Source organism: Cheilinus undulatus, linkage group 21 (genome assembly GCF_018320785.1).
Source record: "Cheilinus undulatus linkage group 21, ASM1832078v1, whole genome shotgun sequence".
Lineage (NCBI taxonomy): Eukaryota > Metazoa > Chordata > Actinopteri > Labriformes > Labridae > Cheilinus > Cheilinus undulatus.
In genome coordinates this window covers 9385196-9412658 of record NC_054885.1, presented here as the reverse complement: position 1 = coordinate 9412658, position 27463 = coordinate 9385196, and the positions used below count along the sequence as shown (strand labels likewise).

Below are 27463 nucleotides of genomic sequence, written 5' to 3'. Positions count from 1 at the left end.
ATCCCGCTTCAGGCCCTGGACCTGTTGGGAACAAATAAAGGCTAAGAAAGTTTCACTACGTCATTAAAAATACACATCATCACCAGCAGAGACAGACTCAAGTTTAAAACTTCTAACCACACAGGTTTTACTTTGAAGGTGTAACAGGAAGTTGCTATTTTTTCAGTCCTGTAGACTTTCAAACGGTAGTTGGCCCCGCCCCCTGCTTCAACCTGAGAACTTCACCTGAATACACCTGTACCTGTCCGCACAGGTCTGTGTGTGAGAGAAGACAGCGGGTCAGGAGGACGTCCAGTCCGGTTCGGTCCGGTATCATGGCGGATTCTCAGCTGCTGTGTTTGGACGACGAGCACGTGAACGAGAAGATCCCGGAGAGCAGGCCGGAGTTTTACTACAGCGAGGAGCAGCGCGCGGCCATCGAGCAGCTGCTGAGGAGCGGGGATGGAGCCTTCAAGCTGCGCCTCAAGGAGGACAACATCAAAGACTTTCTGTCCGCCAGGGAGGTCCGGCTCCTCCGGAAGACTTTCACCGAATACGACCCGGACAGCGAATCCGAGTCTGGAGAGAACGACAAGTCCAAGGGGTCGTCGAGCGCGGACTCGGGGGTCCACTCCACATACTGGCCCACAATGTCCGACACCGAGGTCCCGGCTCTGGACATTGGCTGGCCCGGGACGTGCGGCATGTACAAGGGGGTGACCCGGGTCAGCGTGTTTACACATCCGCCAAAAGAATATGGACCTCACATCAAGGCGGTGGTGAGGAGGCTCATACAGGAGGCGCATAAGGTACCGTTTATTTCAGCAGAACTTTACAGGAACTGGGCTACTGTTTATGTAGAAAAACGTATAAACAGAAAAATAGTATTATAAGTCTGAAAATTAAATATTTGACAGGAAAAGAGAAAATTGGGAATTACGTAGGAACTCATTTTCCACTAAGAACAACACAAAAACAATTATATTTTAATTATTATGAGTCCAGAAGGTTGAAATATCCCGAATTAAATGTCAAGAAGAAGGTCAGGAGGCATGAAAGGTACTGGTTTGTCTTATTACAATTATGTTCTTGTGTTGGAACTACTTTTACATTTAAAACAGCATAAAACATAAATAGCCGAGTGATTATGATTCCAGACAGTGAAGTAACTTAACTCAAATGAAAAGGAGGTGACAAAGGCAACAGAATAAATGCACAATAGACTGTATGAGTTATTACAAGTCCAAAGTTTAAATATATTTAATTGTGATAAGGGGGTGTGGGACTAAAGGTCTGTTTTATTTCATTCATTCTTATGAAGCAATTCTTTTACAACAAGCAACCTGCAGGCTCTGTAAACGACCAATAATGGCTCCTTACACACGTTACTATGAGCCCAGAATGTTTCAACATTTAAACTAAAAGAAATGAGGGTGGTTAGGAGCTTCTGCTAGGCGGTGCACCAGGTACTTTTTAAAATTAAGTCTGTAGTGATGTATCGATTGTAAAAAAATTGGTGTTGATACAGATGTAGATGTTAAAAAAGTAGGGATGCACATTATTATCTGCATTATATCGGTGATAGATATGAATGATTCTGCAAGTATTACGACCAATATTTTAGCCATAAAAATCTTCCTACAGCAGCTGAGGATAATGGCCGTGCAAAGAAACAAGTTAGTAGAGTTTTAGGCTGGACCAGCAGACTTATGTCGGACTAAATTTAAATATTGGTAGCAGCTGAAATGAATTTGTAAATCAGCATAGCGAATATCAGCAAAAATCCAATATCCTACACACCTAACTATACATTTTATAGGTGACACAATGAAAAGAACAATAGGATTTATAAGTTGTCATAAGTCCAAAAGTTTCAATGTCTTTAATTATGATAAAGTGGTGAGGAAGAAAAGTTCTATTTGATTTCATTTATTGAAATGAAGGACTTTCTTTTAAAGTCAGAACATTACCAAATGTTGATGTACTTCAAATCAAAGGAAACAATGATGGGGAGGAGGCTCCTCTAGGTGGCGCACTGGATACCTAGATTTTACAAAAAAAAACAACTTTGTTGTACAGATGGTCTGATTGTGAAAATTGATGCTGATATTTAAAATCAAGATTTATTCCAGTGGTTCTCAACCAGCCCAGCCAAAGGATGCATCAGCACCTCCCAAGAGTGAAATTACAGCCCAAATGTGCAAAAATTAGAACCACTAAAACTGGTTTAGTAAAAAATGTTGCAGTTCTGTAATTTTGATGAGACAGAACAAAGAGACTGACATTTTATTTTGCTGTATTTGCTAGTGAAACATAAATTTCAGTTGCTTTTTATAGGTCACAAGAAATTAAGGTATTACCATGAGAAAATAACTTTCTTCAAACTGTTTCTATCTAAGATAACTGGATAAATAAGTAAAAATTTACTCCTTGTTTTGCAAAATAGGGAAAAATAGAATATACAGTCATGGACAAAAATGTTGGCACCCCTGGAATTTTTCCAGAAAATACGTCATTTCTCCCAGAAATATTTCCTTTATGTGCATTGGAACAACACAAAAAATCCGAAGGAAAAAGACAACATTGACATAATTTTACACAAAACTCAAAAAATGGGCCAGACAAAATTGTTGGCACCCTCAACTTAATATTTGGTTGCACACCCTTGGGAAACAATAACTGAAACCAATCACTTCCTATAACCATCGACAAGCTTCTTACACCTCTCAACTGGAATTTCGGACCACTCTTCTTTTGCACACTGTCTCAGGTCTCTCAGATTTGAAGGGTTCCTTCTTGCAACAGCAGTTTTGAGATCTCTCCATAGGTGTTCAATGGGATTTAGATCTGGACTCATTGCTGGCCACTTCAGAACTCTCCAGCGCTTTGTCTCCAACCATTTCTTAGTGCTTTTTGAAGTATGTTTGTGGTCATTGTCCTGCTGGAACACCCATGACCTCTGACACAGACCCATCTTTTGACACTAGGCCCAAAATTTTTTGATAGTCTCCAGATTTCATGATTCCTTGCAGACAGTCAAGGCACCCAGTGCCAGAGGCAGCAAAACAACCCCAAAACATCCTTGAACCTCCACCATGTTTGACTGTAGGTACTGTGTTCTTTTCTTTGTAGGCCTCATTCCGTTTTCTGTAAACAGTTGAATGAGGGCTTTTCCAAAAAGCTCTACCTTAGTCTCATCTGCCCACAAAATGTTCTCCAAAAAAGGACTGAGGCTTACTCTGGTACATTTTTGCAAACTCCAGTCTGGCTTTTTTATGTCTCTTTGTCAGCAGTGGGGTTCTCCTCGGTCTCCTGCCATAGCGCATCTCATTCAGATTACGACGCATGGTCCGAGCTGACACTTTTACACCCTGAGTCTGCAGGACAGCCTGAATTTGTGTGGAAGTTGACTGAGGATGTTTATCCACCATTCTAACTATCCTGCGTTGCATTCTTTTGTCAATTTTTCTCTTTCGTCCACATCCAGGGAGATTAGCCACAGCTCCATGGGTTATAAACTTCTTGATTATATTACACACAGTGGACAAAGGGATTTCTAGATCTCTGGAGATGGTCTTTAACCTTGAGATTGTTCATATTTTTCCACAATTTTGCTTCTCAAGTCCTCAGACAGTTCTTGGCTCCTCTTTCTCTTCTCCATACTTAGTGTGACACACACAGGCACACAACACAAAGGTTGAGTCAACCTTTATACATTCTAACTGGCTTCAGGTGTGATTTTTATATTGCCAGCACCTACTGCCACAGGTGAGTTTAAATGAGCATCACATGCTTGAAATAAAATGATTTACCCACAGTTTTAAAAGGGTGCCAACGATTTTGTCCGGCCCATTTTTTGAGTTTTGTGTAAAATTATGTCAATTTTGGCTTTTTTCTTCGAATTTTTCCTATTGCTTTAATGCACGTAAAGGCAATAAACGTGTGTATGCCAAAACATTTGTAACTGCAACAATTTCTGGGAGAAATGGTGTATTTTCCTCTTCCTTAAATGCCGACAGGGCTGACATCAGCCAATATGGATACTGAACTGATGCATTGGTGGATCCCAACTTTTTTGTCATGCATTGAGCTGTTTATACTTAGAAAAAACAAACAAAACAAACACTGAAACAGTATTTAGGTTACTTGGAATTCAAAAAGTATTATCTCTTAAATCAAATTAAATAAAAGCACAATATTCTACCAGTATCTATGACACATACAGCTGTAACTATCTAACAACATTTAACCGAAGTACTTCAAGGTGCCTCATTACACTTTTAAGTAATTTCATCCTTGAAATCATCTTCTACTTCATATATACGTTGTACTGTTTGATACATTAAGAAACAAGATTTAAAGAAAAAAAACAAACTTCAGGAATGTATGAATACCAATACCAGTATTGGGTATCTGCACTGATACTAGGCTCAAGCACTCGTAAAAACAAAAACAGATTTTTTTTACAGCATGGTGTTATAGTCTTAGTATTTAAATAGGCAAATTGAAGTGATATCTGTAGTCTGAAGAGACAAAAGTAGCTCTCTTTAAAAGAGCTTTACCTAGACTCAACCAAGTTTGAAGTAAAACAGCATTCAGACTTATTTTAGCAGCTCACATGCTTGATCATTTGTATCTAACCTATCTAACCTTTATGCAGTGAAATTCATACATTCAAGTTTTATCTCCAGCGAAAAAAGGGTTTGTAGACAGAATAGATCTACAATAAACTTTATCAAAAGTTTGATGCCCTAAAGTCTAAAGCTCTGTTTTATATTTAAGCTCTTCTAGAAAGATGACCCTGCTGTTAGGTCAGAAGTAAGGAATAAATCATTTTATGACCATGTGATATGACAACAACAGACAGGGCAGTAAAACCTAACAGCGGCTGATTGTACTCCATGTCCCTGACCCAGTTTACCTGCAGGAGCTCAACAGGCGTCCTGAATATTTAAAATGATTGGCTGCTGGTGGTCATGTGACTGAGACCCCCAGGCCGAGACGATTACTGTCACTCTGCACCTCCTGTTTTTAGAGCAGCACGAGACAGCCTGTATTTATGACAGTTTATCGCTCAAAGGCTCTAAGTATATCAGTACAAAGTACACCAGCTGTTTTCAATAACGTATCAATTACACGCCTCCTCTTTCTTTCTTTGTGTCTTTCTTCTCTTATATCTTTAATTGTCATAGACAACATTTATCAAGCAAACAGAAAGACCCCAAATTTTGACTTTTTAATGTAAGACTCAGAAGCAGAAGTCAACATTTGGTTAAGTAATGTATAAATATGAATCATAAAAAAGTACATTTGGGACTTTGTTGCAACTAAAGTTAACATCAACATAATTTTTTTACAAAGTTTTTTTTAAATTTCTAATATTTTCTTTTGGAGAGATCTGAACTAAATGTTCAGCCAAAATGTTCAAAACCCATATTTTCTTAAAAAACAGCAACTATTATACAAACCTGTGTCTTCTAATGGGGCATACACCATTGTTTCTCACATGTAGCTCCTGGTACACCCACATTTGGTGGTTATGACATTTTGACTATCATCCAATCTGTAATGGAGACACCAGCCAAGTCTTGGTGTGCTGTTGCAATTTGTACAACCATACATAATAGGGCTGGGCAGTTAACTGTAAATTAGATTAAATCACAATATGGCCTGTTGCAATTTTCAAATCGCAGACAGTGTTATATTTTTTTTAACTTGTTTTAATTTTGCACTTATTGCTGTTATTCACATGTGGCTGTTCTGGGAAGGAGGAGCTGGGTTGGAGGAGGGTTGGAGAGGGAGCAGCAAAGCACAGCCTGGTTACAGCAGTTTAGATATGGTAGCATGAGTGTGATTAGCCGATAGTGTGCTTTAAAGCAAATCAGCTGGCTGTCAGCTGATGAGGGCTTGTGTGAGATCAGCTGATCTCAATTATATAGCAGTGCCTGACTGCGTGCCCACCCAAGCTAATGCTCGGTTTATCGTAACATGTTTTAAATAGGTAATTTTTTAAAGATACGGGTTTGGTGTGCCTTGAAACTTTGGCTCAATCCCAGGTGTGCCTTGGGCAAAAATAGGTTGAAAACCACTGACCTAGTATGTCAGTGAGCTGCCCATTTGGCCCTGCCTCCTAAAAACATGAACCTAAAGTGGTAAAACACTTTTCTATGATCTATATCATATAAAATTGAATTGTTCTTTCCAACATATATGCAGTTTTTTTTAGACCAATCTAGCATTACATAAACTTTAAACACTATGTACCCTTGTTCAGTTTTTTATTGTTTCATATTAATTAATTTTATCGATGTCTTGTTAATATAACTGCAATAATGTTCCAGCTATAACAAAAGTCTTTATAATGTCTGAGTAATATTTGAATGTGTGCTTGGTAGAAGATGACTAACATGTACAAACTTCCCAGAGGTTACATAACCTTTAAACAGGACACAGCTAAGAGTCAGAGCTGTGTTCAGGTGCTTAAACAAACACACTCACATGTCAGGAGACCAACGTTTACAGAAGAGACAATGACACAATGACATAGAGAAAGAAGAGTCTGGGGATACAGAGAGTAATCACAGCATGGGTTCTCTTCAAAACTGTAGGTTTTATTATTTTTAAGTTTTGAGAAAATCTTTAACAGTCTTAAGGACGTAGTTTCTAGAAAGATACAGTGTCGTGTTTATCTCTTTCTTCATTCTTGTCTCAGGTTTGATGAAAAACCAGATTCCTGCAGGTGCCTCACTGACGTCTCTGAAGGCTACAGGGTAAAAGCATTAGACAAGTTTGGACACAGCCAGTTTCTGTATTTTACACAGAAGAGAACATAAACATGACAGCAAAGAGTTATTACACAGAAATTAAATTTTCATGGAGTTCAGCAGCTTCATTTTATGAGTCAGCTTGTAGGAGAGAACATGCAATTAGCATGTGACATGTTCAATGTAAGGGCCCGCTTCCATTCAGCTATGACGAGGACTTTCTGTCCACACCAGACTAGTGATACTAACATGACTCAGTGATGTCAATGAAAATAAAACAGGTTTTTATTTGGTAGAAAATACTGTTTTTGGTTGTAGACTGAAACATACCTAGTGAATGCAACAGCGGTGGGTGTGACTTATGAATTTTAGAATTTACCAAACATGAAGTTTTTGCCTGGTTTCCTGGTCACAGCGCCATCTGGTGCATGTCTTCCCCCTCACTCTCTCTCCATGCCTCCAGTCTCTCTTCAGCTATCCTTTCCAAATAAAAGTAAAAAAGCCCAAAGATCATCTTAGAATAACAAGAAACAAAAATATAAAGTCTTAAGTACCCAATATTGGGTAAAGTCTTGTTTTCGGTAGTCATTTCTGTGCTTTGTCTTAATTGCAGAAGTACATTAGTAACACACTGGTACCAAAACATTGTCAAAGTGTTTTCCCAGTTTAGACAGTGTGCAGGAGTTTGCCTGCAGCCTTTTGTGATTCACTCATCTCTATGAGCCTGGGTTGAATTGTATTGTATGTGTGTAGATATGCGTTTTTTTTTCTATACTTTTTTCAATACTATCGACCAATAAATCAACAGAGAATGCATTGTCTAAAACAGTGGTTCTCAATTGTTCAGGTATCAGGACCTACCACCACCTCGTTAAGAGAAATCACAACCCAAATAAAAAAAAATCTTTATTTATTTCATGAATGTCGGTTAATCAGTATTATTGGCTACCGTTACATCATGAAGGCAAAAGAACACTCCAAAAAATGTTGATATTTTCACCTACAATAGAAAAACTTATTGAACAAAGAGACAGGACAAATTAAACATGTTAGAAAAGCACTTCTTTACAGAAGGATTTGCATGCATACATCTTATTTTACCCCATTTTCCTGAGAAAGCATGGAAGTTTGGTGATTTCTCTAAGAATTTCCATGTTATCTTGGGTAAACCAGCTTTATTTCCCAACAAAAGAGAGACAAAAAGGTTGAAATTTTGAGAAAAATACTGAGTTTTACTCAAAATCATAAGAAAACCTAACAAAAAAATACAGGTATGAAATTACTGTATGTCCACTTAGGGCTTCTGTAGATGGAGTTTTTGTCACATTTATTTTTTCCCTGGCACACCTTTGCGACCCATTAGAAAGAGCTTCAAGACCCACTTTTGGGTCCCAACCCACCAGTTGAGAACCACTGGTCTAACACTTGGCATTTAAAGATATCAAAGTATTGATGAGTTTTGACAACTTAATTTTAGTATCGCAGTTACTTTTAATTTTGCCGTCTCTGTTTCTACATGTTAGATTTAAATAAAGAGATGCTCTTATCTCACTAAAGAATTTGACCAAGCTTATGTAAAGTCTTCAGGAGGATTAATGAATGATTTAAGGTAAAAAATAAATGCACTGTATAATGGGCTTTATAATGCTGACTGCAGAACATTCAAATAAGGACAAAGACAGAGAATATGGGTACAGTAATGCCCTCAGGTTCTTTAAACTCCTCCAGTGTTAAGTTTGTGTCATTTATGTAGCACTTACTTGTATTGTAGTTGCAGTAACTTCATTGTTAAACCTTAACGTGTATGCAGAATTTTTCCACGTGCAGGTTTTTTCCACTCAGGCATAAGATTAGCTGAGAAGGCCAGAGGCATCAATATAAAATCTGCATCAATGGGAGAGTCAGAGCAGGTTTAAACAGGCCGAGTCCTATAGAGAGCAGTCAGGAGGCCGAGCAGAACTAAATGTCAGCTTCACATCAGGACATGTTCGCCTCTCCACCCAGCCCACTCTATCCCAGGACTGGAGGAGGGCTGGTTCTTATTTTTCTATCACAGATTCAAACTATTCCCTCAGGTGTGTTGAACTCACAGGTATGTGAACGTGAGCTGAAGGAGGAAACGCTCACCTGCCATCTGACGTGTGAGTCAGAGACATAAGTCTCTGGATTCATGACACCGTAAACTTTATATGCGATGTGGCAACAGCCACCTGGGATTTAAGTTAACAGAGTCAGACCTCCCCTGCTTACACTGCAATATAGATCATAAGTTCCGCCTCTTCCATGTTAACAGATGGGACACGGGCCAAACTTTGAAATTAAAATACACGTCAAATATTTTTTCTCCAAACCTGAATTCTGCCATGATAATATGATGTTATCATGCTGATTTATGCCCAATAATTCATTTTCATCAGAAGTTTACTGATATTCAGTTATTTTTAAAACAGAGGCTGCAATGCAATGATGTTACCATTGTTTACAAATTTGGCTTTTTGCAGCATTTTCAACTTGATGAGCAACAGGAAATTTAACAAACAAGTCACTTAACTCTATAAATGTTAGTGTCTACTTGAAGAATCACTTATAAAAACTCAACTGATGTCGCAAGTAACCAAATTGAGCTCAATAATAATCTGCAAAGAGGAACAAAAGCTGTCGAGGTTAGCTGCTAACTTTAGCCACACTCTACTCAGCATGGCAGCCTCAACTCATATACCCTCTTCACAATGATGAATTTGACTGTTTTTGAGCTTGTTCTCCACTTCAGATTAGTCAGTTAAATACATATAAAATTAAATTTGTGAAATAGCTGCCAGGAATCATCATTATTAGTAAAAAAATACGTATACCTGTTTAAGTACTATTGCAACATCACAGCTTGGCTTTGTATGCAATAATTGGCATCTATCTTGTTTATCAGTTTTTTGTTGAAATTACTAAATATTGCAGTTCAACTGCTGTATATTGCCATTGCTTTTGGAAATTGTGTGAAGTATACCTGCAAGCTTCAATGGATTTATTCCTCTTCTACCCATCTGTCATTTGAAATAGTCTTGTATGTTAAAGTTTGGGCTTTTCAGCGCTATGAGTCATTAAAGTAGCAGAGATAGCATTCCTTTTAACATGTGTTAGCAGGTATTTCAATTTCACAACCTTAGAAAGAGATTTTGTTTGTAGCGAAGGCTGACCAAATTTTTTAATTTCTCAAACTGAGAATTGAAGCTTGTTGAATCAATGCTATGCCAGTGAAAGAGCATGTTACAGATAGGTACAGGTCTACTTAAATGAACCAGTCTTCTTTCACTGAAGCACACAGCCGTCTTTGACCATCTGCTGGTGCATTAAATCCCTTAGAAATAGTGAATATTTATCTCATATTTAAATGAAAAGATCTCCAAAGGGCTCCTATGAACACAGCCTAGAGGTTGAGTCCTGTGGCAGAACCTCCAATTTAGCAAAACTTTAGGCCTTAATATTGCTCAAACAGGTGAATTATATGGAAATTCAGCCCTTTAAACACATCATGAATAGAAAAAATGAGCAATAAAGAGCATAACTGTTTTTTTTACTACACTGAAAACATGTTAATTTCTGCTATTAAGTTGAGCGTTTTACCATTGGGCCCTATGGGGATTGACTCACTTTGAAAGCCAGCCTTAATTGGACACTTGACAAACTTAAAAGCTAGCTTTATTTTTGAGCTCTGGTACAAATGTGGATCAGACTAAATGATTCGGCAAAGCTCTTACAGTGAACTAGTGACCACAGATGGCCTCATAACTTTATCTCTTTACAGTAGCCTTCTGACAGCTTGATTATCTGATTACACGCTGAGATTTCTCCCCTTGAAGCGAAGCAAATCATCTACAGCTGAACGCCTTCCAAACACCTGAGAGTGCACTTTTAAACCTTGAAGTTCAGAGCAGATCCTATAGAGAAAAAAAAAAATCAAGGATGAATGACTGCAGGAGATTCTTATCAGGACACAGATCTGTGTGATGTAGGTCAGTGCTGAGGATTGTCAGCAGAAATAGGTCAAGAGCAGGTGTTTGTCTAAATTACAGATGGAGAGATAAAGTCCCTGGTTGATCTGTTTTGGAGAGTTTCAACAGTAGAAATGTTCAGATTTAGTCTCAGCCTTTAGAAGTGTTGTATTTGAACACTTATGGCAAGTGTCATCAGCCTGGAAAGATAAATAGGAGTAATACACACCTGAGCAGTTTCTGGAAAGCAAAATGTTGATAATAAGTCTGAGCAACGTCAGAACGTGGAGGGAAATACAGTGTCTGAGGTCTCGTTTATACTGAGGATTAACATGCCTCATAGGCCGGACTACGAGCACAGACTCTATAAACATGGGCGTAGTCTCAGTGACGTCACCCACTGGTTACTGAAAAGGATGTTGAAGCCTGACCATGGCGGTCACTGTATCGGAAACACTACCTAAAGCTCTTACTTCCAAAATCTGATGAGTCAGCCCTTGAGTCAGCGGATATTTTTGCAAAGTTTAAAGAAAATCTCTCACAGAATACTTAAGATAGCATTGACTGAACATGACAAAAAAACAAAAAAAAACAAAAACAAAACAAAACAAAACAAAAAAAACCCTTTGACCAGCCCATCTGGCACCAACAATTATGCCACGTTAAAATCCCCTTTCTTCCTCATTCTGATGCTCGGTTTGAATTTCAGCAAGCCATCCTGACCACGTCTACATGCCAAAATGCACTGAGTTACTGCCATGTGATTGGCTGATTAGCTATTTTTGTTAACAAGCAATGGAACAGGTGTACCTAATAAAATGGCCAGTGAGTATTCACAAAAACCGTCAGATGGACAGATGGATGCACAGACAACCTGCAAACCAATGCCTCCAGCCTCGGCTATGACTACTTCAGAGAAAATATCATGGATATTTGTACCAGGGTTTCATTCTGCAGCTTTTTTTTCTTTAAGTGAAATAAAATGTAATCATATGGGGCATAAATCTGTTCCCTTTCAGCAGCCTACCATGCTTGGCTCTGATCCATCATGTTCCCCTCGTAGACATTTTAATGTGTGACAAACAGCTCAGAGTTTAAAATGACATCAATCATTTGGATTAAACCATGTGTGAATCTAAATAAAGCTCATGCCAACACACACTCATGGCAAATGGATTTTAGATTAATCAACGAGAAAAACATTAGTCATTTTCATAAATCTAATAGTCAGAGTAGACTCATTTTCCACAGAGGGTGAGTTTACTAACTTTCTTTTCAAAGTTAGGTTAAGTGAATGTGCCTTATGCTCATCTTTTGCTTCTTAACACAATATCTTAAGGGGGCAAAGGGATTTCCTCTAAACTTTGCAACAATATCCACTCTGACTCATTGATAAATTTAAAAAATGTTGAACTAATAAGGTCAAAGGTCAATGTCCTTATTTCAATATTTGCTTGTGAATTCAATATCTCAAGAACCTGATAGGGGATTTCATTCAACTTTGCCAAAACGTCAACTCTGACTCAAAAGTAAACTGATCAGATTTTTGAGAAAAAATCTTAAGGTCACTGGACCTTATGTCCATTCGTTGCTTATCAGTGTGATATCTCGAAAAGCCTCAAGGGATTCTCTTCAAAAATTTTCCGAAATGTCCACTGACTTGAGGATAGATGGATCAGACTTTGGAGGTCAAGAATTAAGGTCTTTGGACCTCATGACCAAACCTTGCTTTTAAGTGTCATATCTCTAAAATGCCTTAAGGTATTTTTTGTGAATTTGCAGAAATATCCACTCTGATTCATATATTTATGTTTGAAGGATTAAAGGTTGAGGTCAGTGGGCCTCATGTTCAACATGTTTGTGGACAAGATGTTTCAAGTAACCTTTGGAGGATTTTATCTAGACTTTGCACTCATGTTTATTCTGACTCAAGGGTGAACTGACAAAGTTTTGGAGGTCAAAGCCTAAGGCCTAAAATGCTTGCTTGTGAATGCGATATCTCATGAAGACTTAGAGGGATTTTCTTAAACCTTACCAAAAAAATGTCCACTCTGACTAATCTTAATACATTTTGGGTGTCAAAGGTCAGAGCATAAACCACCTCTGCCATTCTTCTTGCCCCACCACCGTACTTTCACTCTCAGACAACTTTATACCTTGAAGAGGTATATAACCATCATCCAGTAGCTTTAGTTTGTGTTGAATTACCAGTTAAAATACCAGTTTGAAACTTTTTTGCAGCAGAGGCATTATGCATCACATATCATGCAATCTTTCTATTGGCATATATTTTTGAATAGAGTACAAAAAAATCCTATTTTCTTTATTTTTGTATGATTTTTGGTTTTTTTTGGTAAATATGAAAATTATATAAAAATTATCCTTCCCTTCAATACAGCATTTCATATCCAATTTGCAAAATGAGTCAAAATCTTCACAATTCCAAAGTTTTTCACAATATTCAGCCCTAGTTTAATCTAATATTATGTTGGCTATAGTATAGAATGAATTATTGCTTGTTTTTTTTTTTCAAAAGAAATAAACACATATTAATCGCATTTGCAATATTGGGTAAAACAAAATTGCAGTTATATTATTTTCCTAAATCGTTCAGCCCTATACAGTATTCATCATGGACTATAAATATGAATGTATGCAGACAGTCTTTTAGTTGTGTGTACCGAGGGCTGATCTGTGTACTCTCTAACAGGATGACTCTCCTTCACATAAGATCCTTAACTCCTTTCTTAGCGTCTAAAATAATTAGAGCATGTTAAAGAAAAGTCGTTACTGGGCTGAGTCCAAATGTTCTGAAGTCATTGTTAATAACCTGGAACAACAAGTTTGGCTGAATCATCAACTGTGACTTCCTGAGTTAATGATCTCTTTAAACCTGAATGAAACACTAATAGCAGGTTAGATCTAAGTGAGAGGGGAAGGATAAAAACCAAATGAGTCTCAGGTTGCAGATTGCAGGTGGATTTGTTTGCTATTTTTAGAGGCAGCAAAGGGAACATTTGAACTCAAACTCCCAGAAATCCCCACTGCTCACCTATATCTACACACCTGTTTGCTTTGCTCGGGGATTTCTTACAGGAAAACAAAAGAAAAAAAAGAGGACAAGTCTGAGTAATTATGAGTCATGGGTTTGGTGATTGCAGCAGTGCAGTAAACCAATGGCTTAAAGAGATAAGAATACACATGGAGAGTTCATTTAGATCCAACATTGTCCTCCAACACCTGCATTATGGGGTCTACATCATTTACATGTTCAATTTTGGCTAAATGAAAGAAACACGCACACAGCCTTAGGTATTCAGTGAAGCTACAGAAGCCCTGAGAGGACATGCATCCATACAGTTTATTACAGTCAGTTTTCTAATGATAAGTCAATTTCCTTTACTTATTTATGCTATTTGTTTCAGAATTCCAACACTTTTTTGCTGTAATAATGAGTTGGTTTTAGTAATTTACTTGAGATCTGGGGAAAGGAATGGGTTATAATGTAAAACAGTGCTGTTATCTCAAGATTTCACGTTAAATAAATGAAGCTCAGCATTAGTTCATTTGGGACATGATAGTCGTATTCCCAGCTGTGATCAGCTGACAGCCAGCTGATCCCAATGATCACTTCTCAGCTCCTACAGCCAATCACAGCTCTTTCTCTCAACACAGTGGTATGTTTAAATATGACCCACTTCTCACTAATCCCTGCTTGCTTTGATGGTGATGCACCACTCTGCTGTTGCTGACAAAGCTTAACCTCCTCCAACCCAGCCTCCTCCTTTATAGCATAAAGCATGTTGCACCCCCATATTGAGATTCACACTTTTAACTTCTTCTGAACTGATTTCATCGGATTCAGTATGCATTGTCATTAATGTATCTATCCATATGAGGGTTTTTTAACCATGCATTCCCTGGAAAGTCAAATCATGCTGCTTGACTAACCCAGTCAGCATCTTCTGAACAGAGCTTTCTCAGCCAAGTAAAACTGAATATCCATTTTGCAATAAAATGGTGAAATGTATCAAAAGAGTGTTCCTGACTGAAGTTGAATCTTGAACAAATTTACTAAACATGACAGGAAAATTGAGCTAAATAAATTATGTAGATGCACGTCCACTTTTGCAAAGGAAAGTAAATGTAATCACTTCTCTCTCTGTCAAAATTCAACTCAATACTGCATTTCTGCTGCAGGGATATGTTTACCCCACCTCTGATGGTTGTATTTGTGTTCTTCAGGTGGTCGCCATAGTCATGGACCTGCTGACAGACCTGCAAATCCTCCAGGACTTGCTGGACGCCTCATCACGGCGCGGGGTCGCCGTCTACACTCTGCTGGAGGCCAAAGGAGTGCCCCACTTTCTGGATATGTGCACACGGTTGCAGATCAATGCCACGCATCTGCGGGTGAGGACAAAGCTCACCCACAAAAACATGTAAAACCTATAAATACAGGTGCATCTAAAAAAAACTTGAAAAAAAGTATGTATTTTTTTCATAAATGTATTTATTTTGTAGATTAAAGTGAAATATTTTTAAATGTTTTTGTTATAATCTTAATGCCTACAGCTCATGAAAATCAAACACTTTCTCAAAATGTTTGAATATTTTGGAAGTTTCTTGCCAGTTTTGTCAGTTCTGAAAAATCAGCCAATCATTCTTCACTCTTGTTCAGTACACACAACCACAATCATGGAGAAGACTGCTGACTATTGTCCAGACAACACAGACAACGGCAATCCTCCACAAGGAGCGTAAGACATAGAAGGTCACTGCTGAAGGGCAGACATGATATCCCTATTTCTTTAGATGCACCTGCACAGGAAAAATTCAATACTTTGAAAACACACAAGACCATGAAATATAACAAAGGGGGTGAAAAAAACAGAAATGCACACTCACAAAAAGAAAAGAAAACAAGCAACTGCTTTCACTGGCTTAAAGGCATTTACGATATATTCAGATTTTTCAGTTGTGTTTTTTTTTCAGTACATTTAAAGTACATTTTTTCAATGTTTTTTGTTTTGAGTATGTGTTTGTAATAAATCACCGATTGGAGGCTGTGTAGTGCTAAATTTAGAGTAAGGAGACAACAGAAAAGCTCTTCAGAGCTTCTATGCTGTATATAATGACATTAATGATACCAAGAAAAAAACACTCAGAATTATTTAAATTTTGTTGGATCATGTTTGATATGTTGGACCCTTTTGTAGATTCCTTCAGTAAAAGACTTTGAGCCCTTGGCTGTTTGTATTAAATCTATGTCCTGTTAAGACATGATAATGAGTCATGTAATCAAAAAGTCTGAATCCTCAGATGTCTAATAGCTGCTGTGGAAAACCACACAAATCTAACAGCTTAAATGTAATTTCACCAATTATCCCTGGAGATCTAAAGTAGTTTGATGTTCATTGGGAGACTTTTTAAACTCCATTATATCTATATTCACCACAAAAACACTACAGGGAACATGGTGTGAATTGTTGTGGCAAAGTAGTGAACACAGCCCTCATTACTGAGAAGAGTAACCAGGATCATTTGGATAGTACCCAGACAGTAGAGAGCTGATTCCATTAGAAGAATTTTCCAGACAACAGAGCCAAAACAAGGAAGAAAAAATGTTGGAATAAGAACTAAGGTAACCAAGAGCGACACGAATAAGGTTTTCATAGTTTCATAAAGGTGCAGCAATTAAAATACACAGTTAATTTTTATTTATTGCACATTGCATCCTTCAGACGACACTGCTTTTATGTGTCCTATACATACTGAAAATCTCCTGACTTCATTTACGCATTAAAGTTGTGTCAACCCCCATCGCCTGCAGCTGTGGTTAGAGAAGAAGAGTAGCAGGTAGTGATGGAAAAATATATAGTTTTAAGAGTGAGTAAAGTCAAGTGAAACCTCTGATGTTTTTAATAAATTAATGGCCGTTCATATTTTCACATCCAACCCCTAGGCCTCATATTTTTATTTCTGTTTGGCATTAATATTATATTTTACTCGTATGATTTCAGTATTAAAACAGTAATGTCATGACTCTACTACAGAAAAATGTAGTTTTTTATTGATTAAGACTTAATCCTGTTGTAAGTTTATCAGCTGAGAAAGCAAACAGCAGCTCAGTGAGCCAGTCTGCCATCTAATCCTCTCCGAGACATGATCTGGGTCTGATAAGGAACCTGTTTGTATGTGCAGGCTGCTCTGTTGGGAGCTTGGGGTTACCTGTTACCTGTGGTGTCAGGTAATCCCACTGTGAAAGAGCCTTTCAGAGCGTCGCCTCTGTTACTCTTACTTCTTACAATGAAATCACTCAGAGATCCTGAGAACTGATCCATACACTGAAACTGGATCCTTCAGCTCTCACACAAGTCCCTCTAGTCCTCCCAGTATCACCTTTTCCTCTAACTCTTTATTTCCTTAAACACCTGAGGCTGAAAGGTTTGGGTTTATTCCTCCATAAGGTTTATTTAATGTTCGAGGCGTGACAGTTTGCCGTCTCTTAAATCAATCATCCCTGATGTAACAGCAGACTGGAACTGTTTGTGTTTTTTCAGACTCACCTGTGTTATGCTGACACGTGTTTTTCTTTGCAGAACCTGCGTGTGCGGACATTGAGAGGTTCAGGACTCGCGCTGTCGTTTGGAAAGCTGCCCGGCTCGCTCTGCTCCAAGTACATGCTTGTGGATGGAGAGAAAGTCATGTTTGGATCCTACAGGTGAGGCAGCTCTGGAAGTAAAACAACATCTGAAAAAACTACTAACACCAATGCAGCATTTATTCATATGCTTTGTATATGTTACCATATGCAAAATTAAAATATACAACAACAAAAACTAGAGCTACTGAAGAATGCGATGGCTGGAAACGATTATCCTGAAATCATAGTGGACTTTTGGACTCTGGTTTTTAAACAAGGGGATGAATGTGAGGTCCACTGAATTTGATATTTGACCCACAGTCCCCCAGATTTAACTCATAGTTTATCCTTAGTTCATCCTTCCTTTTGGTTGAACATCTGTGCAAAGTTTGTAGACATTCCATGTAAGTGTCCTTGACCCAATTTACAAGTAAGGGATGAACATGAGGCCTAATGAGCTTGAAATTAATATATGACTTCCAAAATCTAATGAATTTATCCATAATCATTTGTGCAATATTTCAAGAAAATATCTCTCAGCTTTTTCTAGATTTTATATTTCAAGCAAGGGGTGAACATGAGGCCCATTGAATTTGACCTTAAACCAAAGCCTCCAAAATCTATAAGGTCATCCTTCACTCCAGTTGGGAATATGAGAAAGTTCGAAGACAAACCCTTTAAAGCATCCTTGAGATGTTACACAAGCAGGGGAGGAACATGAGGCCTATTTAATTTAACCTTTGACCCACAGCCTCTAAAAGTCCAATCATTTTTTACTCGTGTTGAACATTTTGTGCAAAGTGAAAAATCAACAAAGCTTCCCTGAGATATTGGACTTGCAAGGAAGGGATGAACATGAGGCCCAATGACCTCAAAATTTAATGTATGACTGCCAGAAGCTAATGACTTTATCCATGGGTAAGAGTGGAAATGTGTGCAACATCTGAAAGCATTTTTGAGATGTTGTTTTTAAAGCAAGGGATGAACAGGAGGCCCTGCTGAATTTGACCTTTGACCCACAGTCTCCAAAATCTAGTCAGTTCATCCATTGCTCATGTTGGATATTTGTGCAGAGTTTGAAGACCATCTATCAAGGGGTCCTCGAGATATCAAATTCACAATCAAGTGTTGACCATGAGGCCCAGTTGACCTCAAAATCTAACCTATGTGACAAAAAATTGATTACTTTTTCCTTGAATTAGAGTGAACATTTTGGAGAAGTCTCAGCAATGGATAAACATGAGGCCCACTGAATTTGACCTTTGACCCACAGTCTCCGCAATGGAGTCAGTTCATTCATCGCTGAGGTTGGACATTTATTTGTGCAAAGTTTGAAGACAATCCATCAAAGCACCCTTGAGATATTAGATAACAAGTAATGGTTGAACATGAGGACCACTGATTTACACCTTTGACTTATTACCCCAAAAATCTCATCAGTTCATCCCACAGCCAAGATAACATTTGTTTTAGGTTTGAAGAGAATCATTAGTGTCTTTGAGACATAAGGGATGAACATAAGGCCCAGTGGCCTTGAGATTCAACCTATGGCTTCCAAGTTTGTTGACTCTCTTCTTGAGTCAGAGTAATCAGAGAAAATCCCTGAGACTGTTTTTGATGTGTTGTATTTCAAAGAAGGGATTAACAAAATCTAGTAATTTCATCCATCGCTCAGGTTTGACATTTGTGTAAAGGTTGAAGACAATGCATTAAAGTGTCAGGATTCTTAATCAAAGGTTGAACATTAGCCTGAATTACTATAAATTTAGCAAATGACTTTCAAAATCTAATTACTTTGTCCTTGAGTGAAAGTGGATATTTGAGCAAAGCTTGAAGAAAATCCATTAAAGTGTCTTTGAAATATCAGATTCATATGCAAGGGATGAACATGAGGCCCAGTGACCTGAATTTTTGGTGTCAAAATTTAAATAATCCGTCTTTGATTCAGTGTGGCTATTTGTGCAAAGTTGGAGGAAAATGTCTTAATGTATTTTTCTGATGTTAAATTCAAGAAAGTGATGAAAAATGAGTCCCAATGACCTATGACCTCCAAAATCATTTCAGTTTATCAATATGTAGATGAGTAGGTGTGCAAAGTTTGAAGAAAACCTGTCAAAGCATTCTTGAGATATTGCAATCACAAAAATAGCCCAGACGGCTAGACAAATAACCTGAACACCAGAGGCTATTACCAGAAAAAAACAATTAAAATTCTCCATTGATCTGTGGATCACAACTCCCCAAACCAGTGGAGAATGGATCATGGATGGATCGCTATTTTATGTGAAAACAGTTTAAAAGTGTCATGCTCTTACTCTTCTGATGGAGAGAGTTTTTGCCACTTTCAGGTGAGCTTCATGGCCTTAAATTACATTGTTTCTGACTATATAGTATAGTATATCTTGTTTTAGAAATCTTTTAACAGCTGATTCATTCATGGTAGAAATGATTCAGTGACTTTTAAACAGGAAGTTTGAGATTATAACAAATCCTTATAAAAGAGCAAGACATGGTAGATTTTAAAACAAGATTTCTGGGAAGGTTGAAAAGCACAAGGAAGTAATTTAAGAGATGTCACTGATTGCTAGCCGGATTTTTCCAGTTGCATAAATCTTAGTCTGTCAGCTGATGCTTGATCACGTTCAGATGAGCGAATGAAAACAGGTCTGTTTAGTCACAAAAGCAGAGAAGATGAATTTGACAAGAGAGTAAAGAAAAGTAAAGCACGATGACAGCTTCTTAAACTATTTAAGTGAAAGAGCCTAAAGGAAATTGAAAGCTTAAGAATAATAATACTATCATTTCAAATAATATCATGAGTATCATGTATTAAAATTGTAAAAGTGCCTGTTAAATATCTACCTTTTGTCTCCTGTATGTTAAAAACATCACATATTTCTTGGTCTTGGTCTACAGCTTACTTGCACTGATTGTTTACCTCCATTCTCCAAGTTCACTTTGCGCCCTGTTTAGTCATTTATGTGAATCTTTCTGGTGTTCATGGTCGATTTCATGCTCTGATCCAAACAGTAACGACGCTTTTAAAAGCAGCAGACAACAACACAATACAAAAATCTATTCAATAGCTCACTAATGACTCTTAAGACTTTGTGAAGCTAGTGTGGGATGACAGGAATGCTTTCAGCTGCCCTCTCTCTTTATAGCAGAGTATAACTGAGTATAAAGCTGTTACTGTGGGTCGACTGGTGTGTTTATCACTCATTCAGCTCTTTGTTAGGAGGATAAGTGCTCTCTGGGCGTCTGCTGAAAGATTGTTAAAAATAAATCTTACCAATTACGTGCAATAAGTATCTCTTAAGATTAAAATAATGAAGTTGTGCCTGCAGAGCTAGGACACACAGTGGGGGATTTACAGTGCCTATAAAAATCTTCACCTCCTTGGATGATTTACCCTTTAAAAAAATCAATCAAAGTCAATATATCTGGCATTTTTTTAACCAAAAAATTACCAAAAAACTCTTTAATGACAAAGTGAAAACAGATTTCTACAAAGTAATGTCAATTGAATAAAGATATGTAATGTAAAATAAATGACTGCATAAGTATTTATGCCTTCAAGTCAGTATTTAGTAGATGCACCTTTGGCTAAAATCACAGCACCGAGTCTGAGTAGATAGGTTTGAATCAGGCTTGCACATCTAGACACGGTAATTTTACTCTCTTCTTTGCAAAACTGCTCAAACTCTGTAAGGTTAAATGGGGATCAGGCGTGAACAGCACTTTTCAAGTCCTGCAACATATTCTCTAATGGATTTAGGTCTGCGCTTTGACTCGGCCACTCCGGAACATTCATCTTGTTGTCCTTTACTTATTTCTGTGTAGCTTTCCTGTATGTTTGCTGGAAAATAAATCTTCTCCCAAGCCGTAGTTTTCTTGCAGAATGATTAAGACTGTCCTCCAGGATTTTCCTACATGTGTCTGCATCCATTTTACCCTCTTTTTGACAAGCCTTCCATGGCTGGCAGCCAAGAAGCATCCCAACAGCATGATGCTGCCACCACTGTGCTTCACAGTGGGGATGGTGTGTTCATAGTGATGTGCAGTGTTTGGCATCTCGTCAGATAGAGCACAGTTTGAGCTAATCAGACCAAAGAACTGTCTTCCACTTGACCATGGAGTCTCCCAAGTCCCAAATACCATTTGGTGAAACCTAGTTAAGTTTTAATGAGTTTCCTTTAACTGTGGCTTTCTCTTTGGCACTTGTAACTCCTTCAGAGTAGTCATAGGTGTCTTGGTGGCCTCTCTCATTAGTCTTCTTGCACGGTCACTCAGTTTGTGAGGACGGATTTAACCAAACTTTGGGGGATGTTCAGTGCCTTGGAATTTTTTTTTCTATCCATCCCCTAAATTATACTTTCCAATAACCTTGTCTCTGAGTTGTTTGGAGTGTTATTTTGCCTTCATGGTGTAATGGTAGCCAGGTAACTGATTAACCAGTGGCTGGACCTTTCAGACACAGGTGTCTTTCAACTACAATAACTTGAGGCACATTCACTGCATTCAGGTGATCCCCATCTGACTAAATGTGCGACTGCTAGCTCCAGTTGGCTGCTCCAATTGACTGGACCTCTGATGAATTAAGTTTCTGTTAAGAAGCCATTGTAGCTGGCCAGTTGTTGCTGAACTTTTTTTTCTTTGTATTTTAGATTAACCAGGAGAGTTTTTTCCACTACAGGGCATATTTGTAGAGAATATATGGTGTTTAACATAAATGCATAAGTATTTAAAAACAGACTATATTAATTTCAGTAAAAACAATAAAAAAAACATATAATCTGTTTTACTTTACACAATACTATTTACCAAATGATCTAAACACAAAAAAACAAGGGAAACTTTTTCCTTAAACTAATATTTAAAATAAGAATTCACTACATCATACTCTAAATATTTGTTACCTTCCCAGTTATATGCAGTGTTTGTACTGATAACTCAACACAAATAAAGTTTTAACAGAATAAATAAAGTTCTTTGTTTTGTGTTGATTAAAATACTGGCGTGTTTTTAGGAAAGTCTTGTGACTCACCTGACTGATTTCTAAAGCATGCTTTGTTAGCAGAAATAAACTGATCTTTATGTTCTAAAGACGACACATAAAATTGATTGAATATATATATTTTATATATATTTATATATTTTATAATATATATTTTATTTTTGAAGGGAGAGAATTTCAGTTGAAGAAATAACCCATATCAGAAAAGTTTTACTGAGTATAACATAAATGTTAAAGAGCATAACACGGTAGTATTTACAGAAAGTTTATAGTCTTTTGCTGCTAAATTCATGTTAAGATAGAATATCTTTACTGATAATCTGGTAACTTTTATTGTGTAGGGTTTATGATACAAATCCTGGAATGATTAAATTAAATATTAAAGATCCAAAGATCTATGTGGAGTCCAAAATCACTTAGTTGTACCCGGTCTGAATCAGAAGCGGATCTGTAATATTGTATTATTTGCACAATTAAGGGCTGTGTCTTGGGATCTGCATCCAATATTTTCAGGTACCTACAAATAAGTGACTATATTAGAAAATATTTGCTCATCTGTGAAACCCTGTGCAAACCAATTTTAACTTTGTAGACTAAAAATGTTAGTTGACAAACTTTTTTCTGGAAAACAAGACCATGGGTCAATCCCATTCTGCCCCTTAACCCCTCCCCTTCGTCTACCCCTTCCCCTTGCCCTTCAAAACAGAGTGGTAAGGGTTAGGGATGAATACCTTCCCTTAAGAAATGAGACGCCACTTGATTGCATCACATATTGCTGGTAAACAGTGCATCATCAGAGCTGACAGTAAAGCTTTGGATCTTCCTGTTGATCTTCTCCATATATTTATACAGTTAATAGCCCTCGTTTACATGTGTACATACCAAAAATACAATAAACTCACATCCCTAGTAGCTAAAGATTGAATACATGAGAAAGCATAACTTGTTTTTTTCTATAATCATTTATAAAAGCCAAAAATATTTACATCTATGTGCCTCCTTGTTGTGTATTGTGCCATTTCACATGTGAACACAGTGCATGGTGGGAAATTCATCGTACCCCTTGGTTTCAAGTAAAGTGTGGTTCTGAAAAATCTTTGTTTCTAGGGCAAAGTAGACCTTCGCCCTAGCCCTCGATTCAAAAAAGAATTGCGACACCCTTTCACCTGATGTGAACGTGCCAAACCAAGAGGAAGTGCTAAGATAAAGGCTAGGGGTAAAAATGGGATTGACCCCAAGAATTGCTATAAATAAGTCTTAAAAAAACTTTGACCAAAGTATGTTTAGTTTTCATCAAAGAGATTAAAATGAGACTAAAATGTCAGACAATTGTCAGTATTGACAGTATTTTCATCAGAATAATTTTAATTGAAATATTGACTGTGCTTTCTTGAGTGTTTTACATTGATATTAATGTCACAATCTGATTAAATTAGTTCAAGTAGTTAAAAAAAATAAATGCCTTGACTAAAAATAAAGAACAAAATGTAAGGACTTTTTGTTGACTAAAACTGTGTTTGAGTTTGCATTATCTAAAACAGGTCTCTAGCTTTTGTGGCTTTTTGTGAGTTTGTTGTTTCTGTATGTTTTTAAAAACAAAAAATGCTTATCTCTAACACAGAATCACACTGAGGTAATGAAAAACTTTTTTGTGACTGGAAACTTCTTTCTTTGAACAGTCAAATGTTTGTGCGGGACTCTTGTTGGAATAAGCTGATTTAAATGTTGTGGACACAACGTATGAAGAGTTAATCTGCTGTGTACAGAAGCTTGCTTTGTATGCTGATGACACATGCTTTTAAGTTTCAGACCTTTTTCTTTTCTGTCATTAAGAGTCATCTGGTTCAGTTTAATGACCGAATCAGTGAGGAAGTAGGTTAGAAAAACAATGATGAACCTGGTTAAATGTGGTGTTATTTTGTCTGACTTCACTGTTCAGTTTAGACACAGATTGCCTGGTCAACAAACTTCTAACTCATCTTTTCTCCTCCAGCTTCACATGGACGTCTTCTCGGATGGACCGGAACATGATCACCGTGATGTCGGGACAGATCGTGGACATGTTCGATAACGACTTCAGGGAGCTGTACGCCATCTCTGAACAAGTCGACCTCCACAAGGAATTTAACATCACAAAGCCGCCCATTCCTGCCCCTATCAGGAGGCCAAAGGTGGAGCCAGCCCGCCATCTTCCTGTCTCCACGTCCCGCTTTCAAGTGTCAGTGGGAGAGTCCAGACAGATCGGCCTGAAGGTGCCAGCTCATAAATATCACAATCCAAAGTACTCGTTAGTGTTTGGGAACAGCATGGGCCTGACGGGATCATTACAGGACCTTTCAACCACGAGCGACTCGCTGGTCAGCGGGCTGAACCAGAGGAACGGATTCCTCAACAGCAGGATAATTAGAGAGAACGTGGGTGGAGTCTCTTCTCAGAGTCCCAGTACCCCTTCAGAGGAGGAAGACGAGGACGGAAAAGGAAGTCTGAAGAGGAACAAGAATAACGTATCCAAGAAAGAACGCAGCTCATTCAGGCACTTCCTGAAAGGCAGAGCCAATCACAGCCCAGATACTATACCGGAGGGTATGGTCACTCCTCCTAACCCCTCCCCTGTCTCCAAAGCTACAGAGACTAATGATGCCCCAGCAAATGAGCTGGAGGACTCGTTTGAGATCATTGAAAAGCCAGCTCAACTAAAATCCAAAACTAGGAAACCATCCAAGGCAATCCAGAGGAGCATGTCCCTGCAGACCATCAACACGGGAGAAGAAGACAGTACGTAACTCATTTAATCAAGTTTTATCTCTTCATTTAATTCTATCAGGCTCCAACTGATAAAAAAAAACTTCAGTGATAAATTTGCCTTTTAGTCACATGATTATTTCCTGTTTTATTTTTAGTTTTAATACGTATAGAAAACCTTTCTAAAGTTTACCTGGGTATACACTAGGACTGGGAAATTAATCACAAATTACATTAAATTGCAATACGACCTGCTGCAATTTACAAATCGCAGAATATGCAGTATTTCTTTAACTAAAAATGTGTCAAAATACCAGTTTAATGCAAAATATGTTTCACATTATGCAAACATTCAAGTGTCATCTTTTTAGAATGGTTTAAAAAAATCCTTCTTTTTGTTTTTGTTATGCATATTTTTCTTAATCAAAATGGGAACACAGCGACTTCTCACTAATCCCTGCTTGCATCAGTGCTGATGCACCACACTGCTGCTGCTGGAAAAGCTTAACCCCCTCCACCCCAGCCTCCTCCTTTATAACTTAAAGCTTGTTGCACCTTCATATTCAGATTCATGCTACTGTGGATTAATTGCTTCTGAATGTATTTCATTATTTCCAATACACATTATCATAAATGTGTGTATCCATATGGGGGATTCTAGCAATGTGCTCCCTGGAAGGTCAAAGCGTGCTGCTGACGAACCCAGGGAGCATCTTTAGAAAAGAGCCTTCTCTCTATATTAATTTTACTGAATCTTACTTGCATATAGAGTGATTTATTGCTTGTATTTGTTGAAAAATACATAAGATGAGGAACCTAATAATAATCACACATTAAATCGCAATATCGGGAGTCCTTTTACAAGAAGCTTCAGGCCTAAGAAAGAAAGAAAAAAAAAAACAAGGAAGTTTATTCCAATAAACAAACTACATTTTCAGAGATAGAGCCTCTTAATTTTACCCTCAAAGTGCCCAAGATCAATACAATTAACTGAAAAATGTCCACGATCTAGTATTCTTTTTTTTAAATGTATTATGTAGCAGAAGATGTCACCTGTTGGACAAACTGATCCATTTTCAGGGTGTTGGTACAGTGGGAGTGATTGAAAAAGCATCAGTATCTGCCATAAATTTTCACAATCAGAGCATCTCTACATCTGATCGATACAAATGGAACAAACACAATACAATACTGTGAGATACAACGGTGTTGAAAAATAGAAACAATACAGTACAGCATGATTAGAAACAATAGAAAACAATAAGAACTGATTCAATAAGATATGACAATATCACTACTCGGAAACGATGCTCCACATCTCTAGGAGACTTTCAGCTGCCTCCACTTTACCTTTGGTAAATAAAAACTATCAGCTATCAACATTCAGACAGATAAGGTCAATGCAAAGGAGAAAACAACTGCACTTGGAGAATGTTTTCCAGTTTAAACAGTTCTTTTCCTTTAGTTATGAAAGGACTATTGTTTGCATGCAATACAATGCTGTTAGGTAATCACATTATTATTGTTATAGTGGTTACTGTTTCTATCTCCTCATCAACTTCTATACATTGAAAACTTTCAGTTTGTGCAAAGAAAAGATGCCTCTAGAGTCCCTTCTGTATCTTGCTGATTATCTATTCACCTTTTGTCTACCAGCCCTAACTTTAATTATGTTTCTTTATGCTAACATTTTCATTGTTTTCTCCAGGATCCCGAAGCCGGCGGCGACACCAGAAGAAGAACTGCATCCAGTCATGAGACACAGCTGCTATTACAGATATAAAAGTGTAAAAATCACCTGATGGTGAAACCAGCTGAGTCACATGATCACTGTCCTATGACAGGTGACTTCCCGTTGAACAATCAGAGCAGCCAGTTTCAGGATAAAGTCCTTGGAGTTGCAGTTTAACTCAAGTTGTGATGAAAATCTGTCATAGCCAAACAGCTGACAGATAAAATCATCATCATCATCATGATCATTTTGTTTTTATTGAGTATTAAATTATTCCTTAAAGTGTTTTTGTATTTCCCACTTATTTCCTTGAACCTCACAGTGTAACAGGTGTTGTGTAGGTGGGTGACATCACTCCTGCATGATAACCTGAGACAGGAAAGTGATGAGTGGAGCTGAGCATCGTCTTGCAGGAACCTTGTTAGTGTCAGCGAGACAAAAAAAGTTTGTAAAAGGCTGTGAATTCTGTGAGCAGAGCTGCAGAGTTTTTCTTCTTGTTCAGGTGAAACAGACTCAAAAATAAAATGTGAAGATTTCAAAACCACTTCAGATGAAAATGTTAATTTTGTAAAAGAAATGTAATAAAATTTATATAAA

The 27463-nt window shown here is 37.7% G+C and overlaps 1 protein-coding gene across 1 annotated transcript; it reads left to right on the top strand.

Moving 5' to 3' along the window:
- Window positions 1-222: 222 nt before the first annotated feature.
- fam83fa (family with sequence similarity 83 member Fa) lies at window positions 223-27463 on the top strand. The gene is made up of 5 exons (XM_041817083.1): window positions 223-788; window positions 14975-15142; window positions 17332-17453; window positions 24386-25167; window positions 26843-27463. Exons 1-5 carry the CDS (start codon window positions 315-317, stop codon window positions 26890-26892), a joined length of 1596 nt encoding a protein of 531 aa, XP_041673017.1. The 5' UTR covers window positions 223-314; the 3' UTR covers window positions 26893-27463.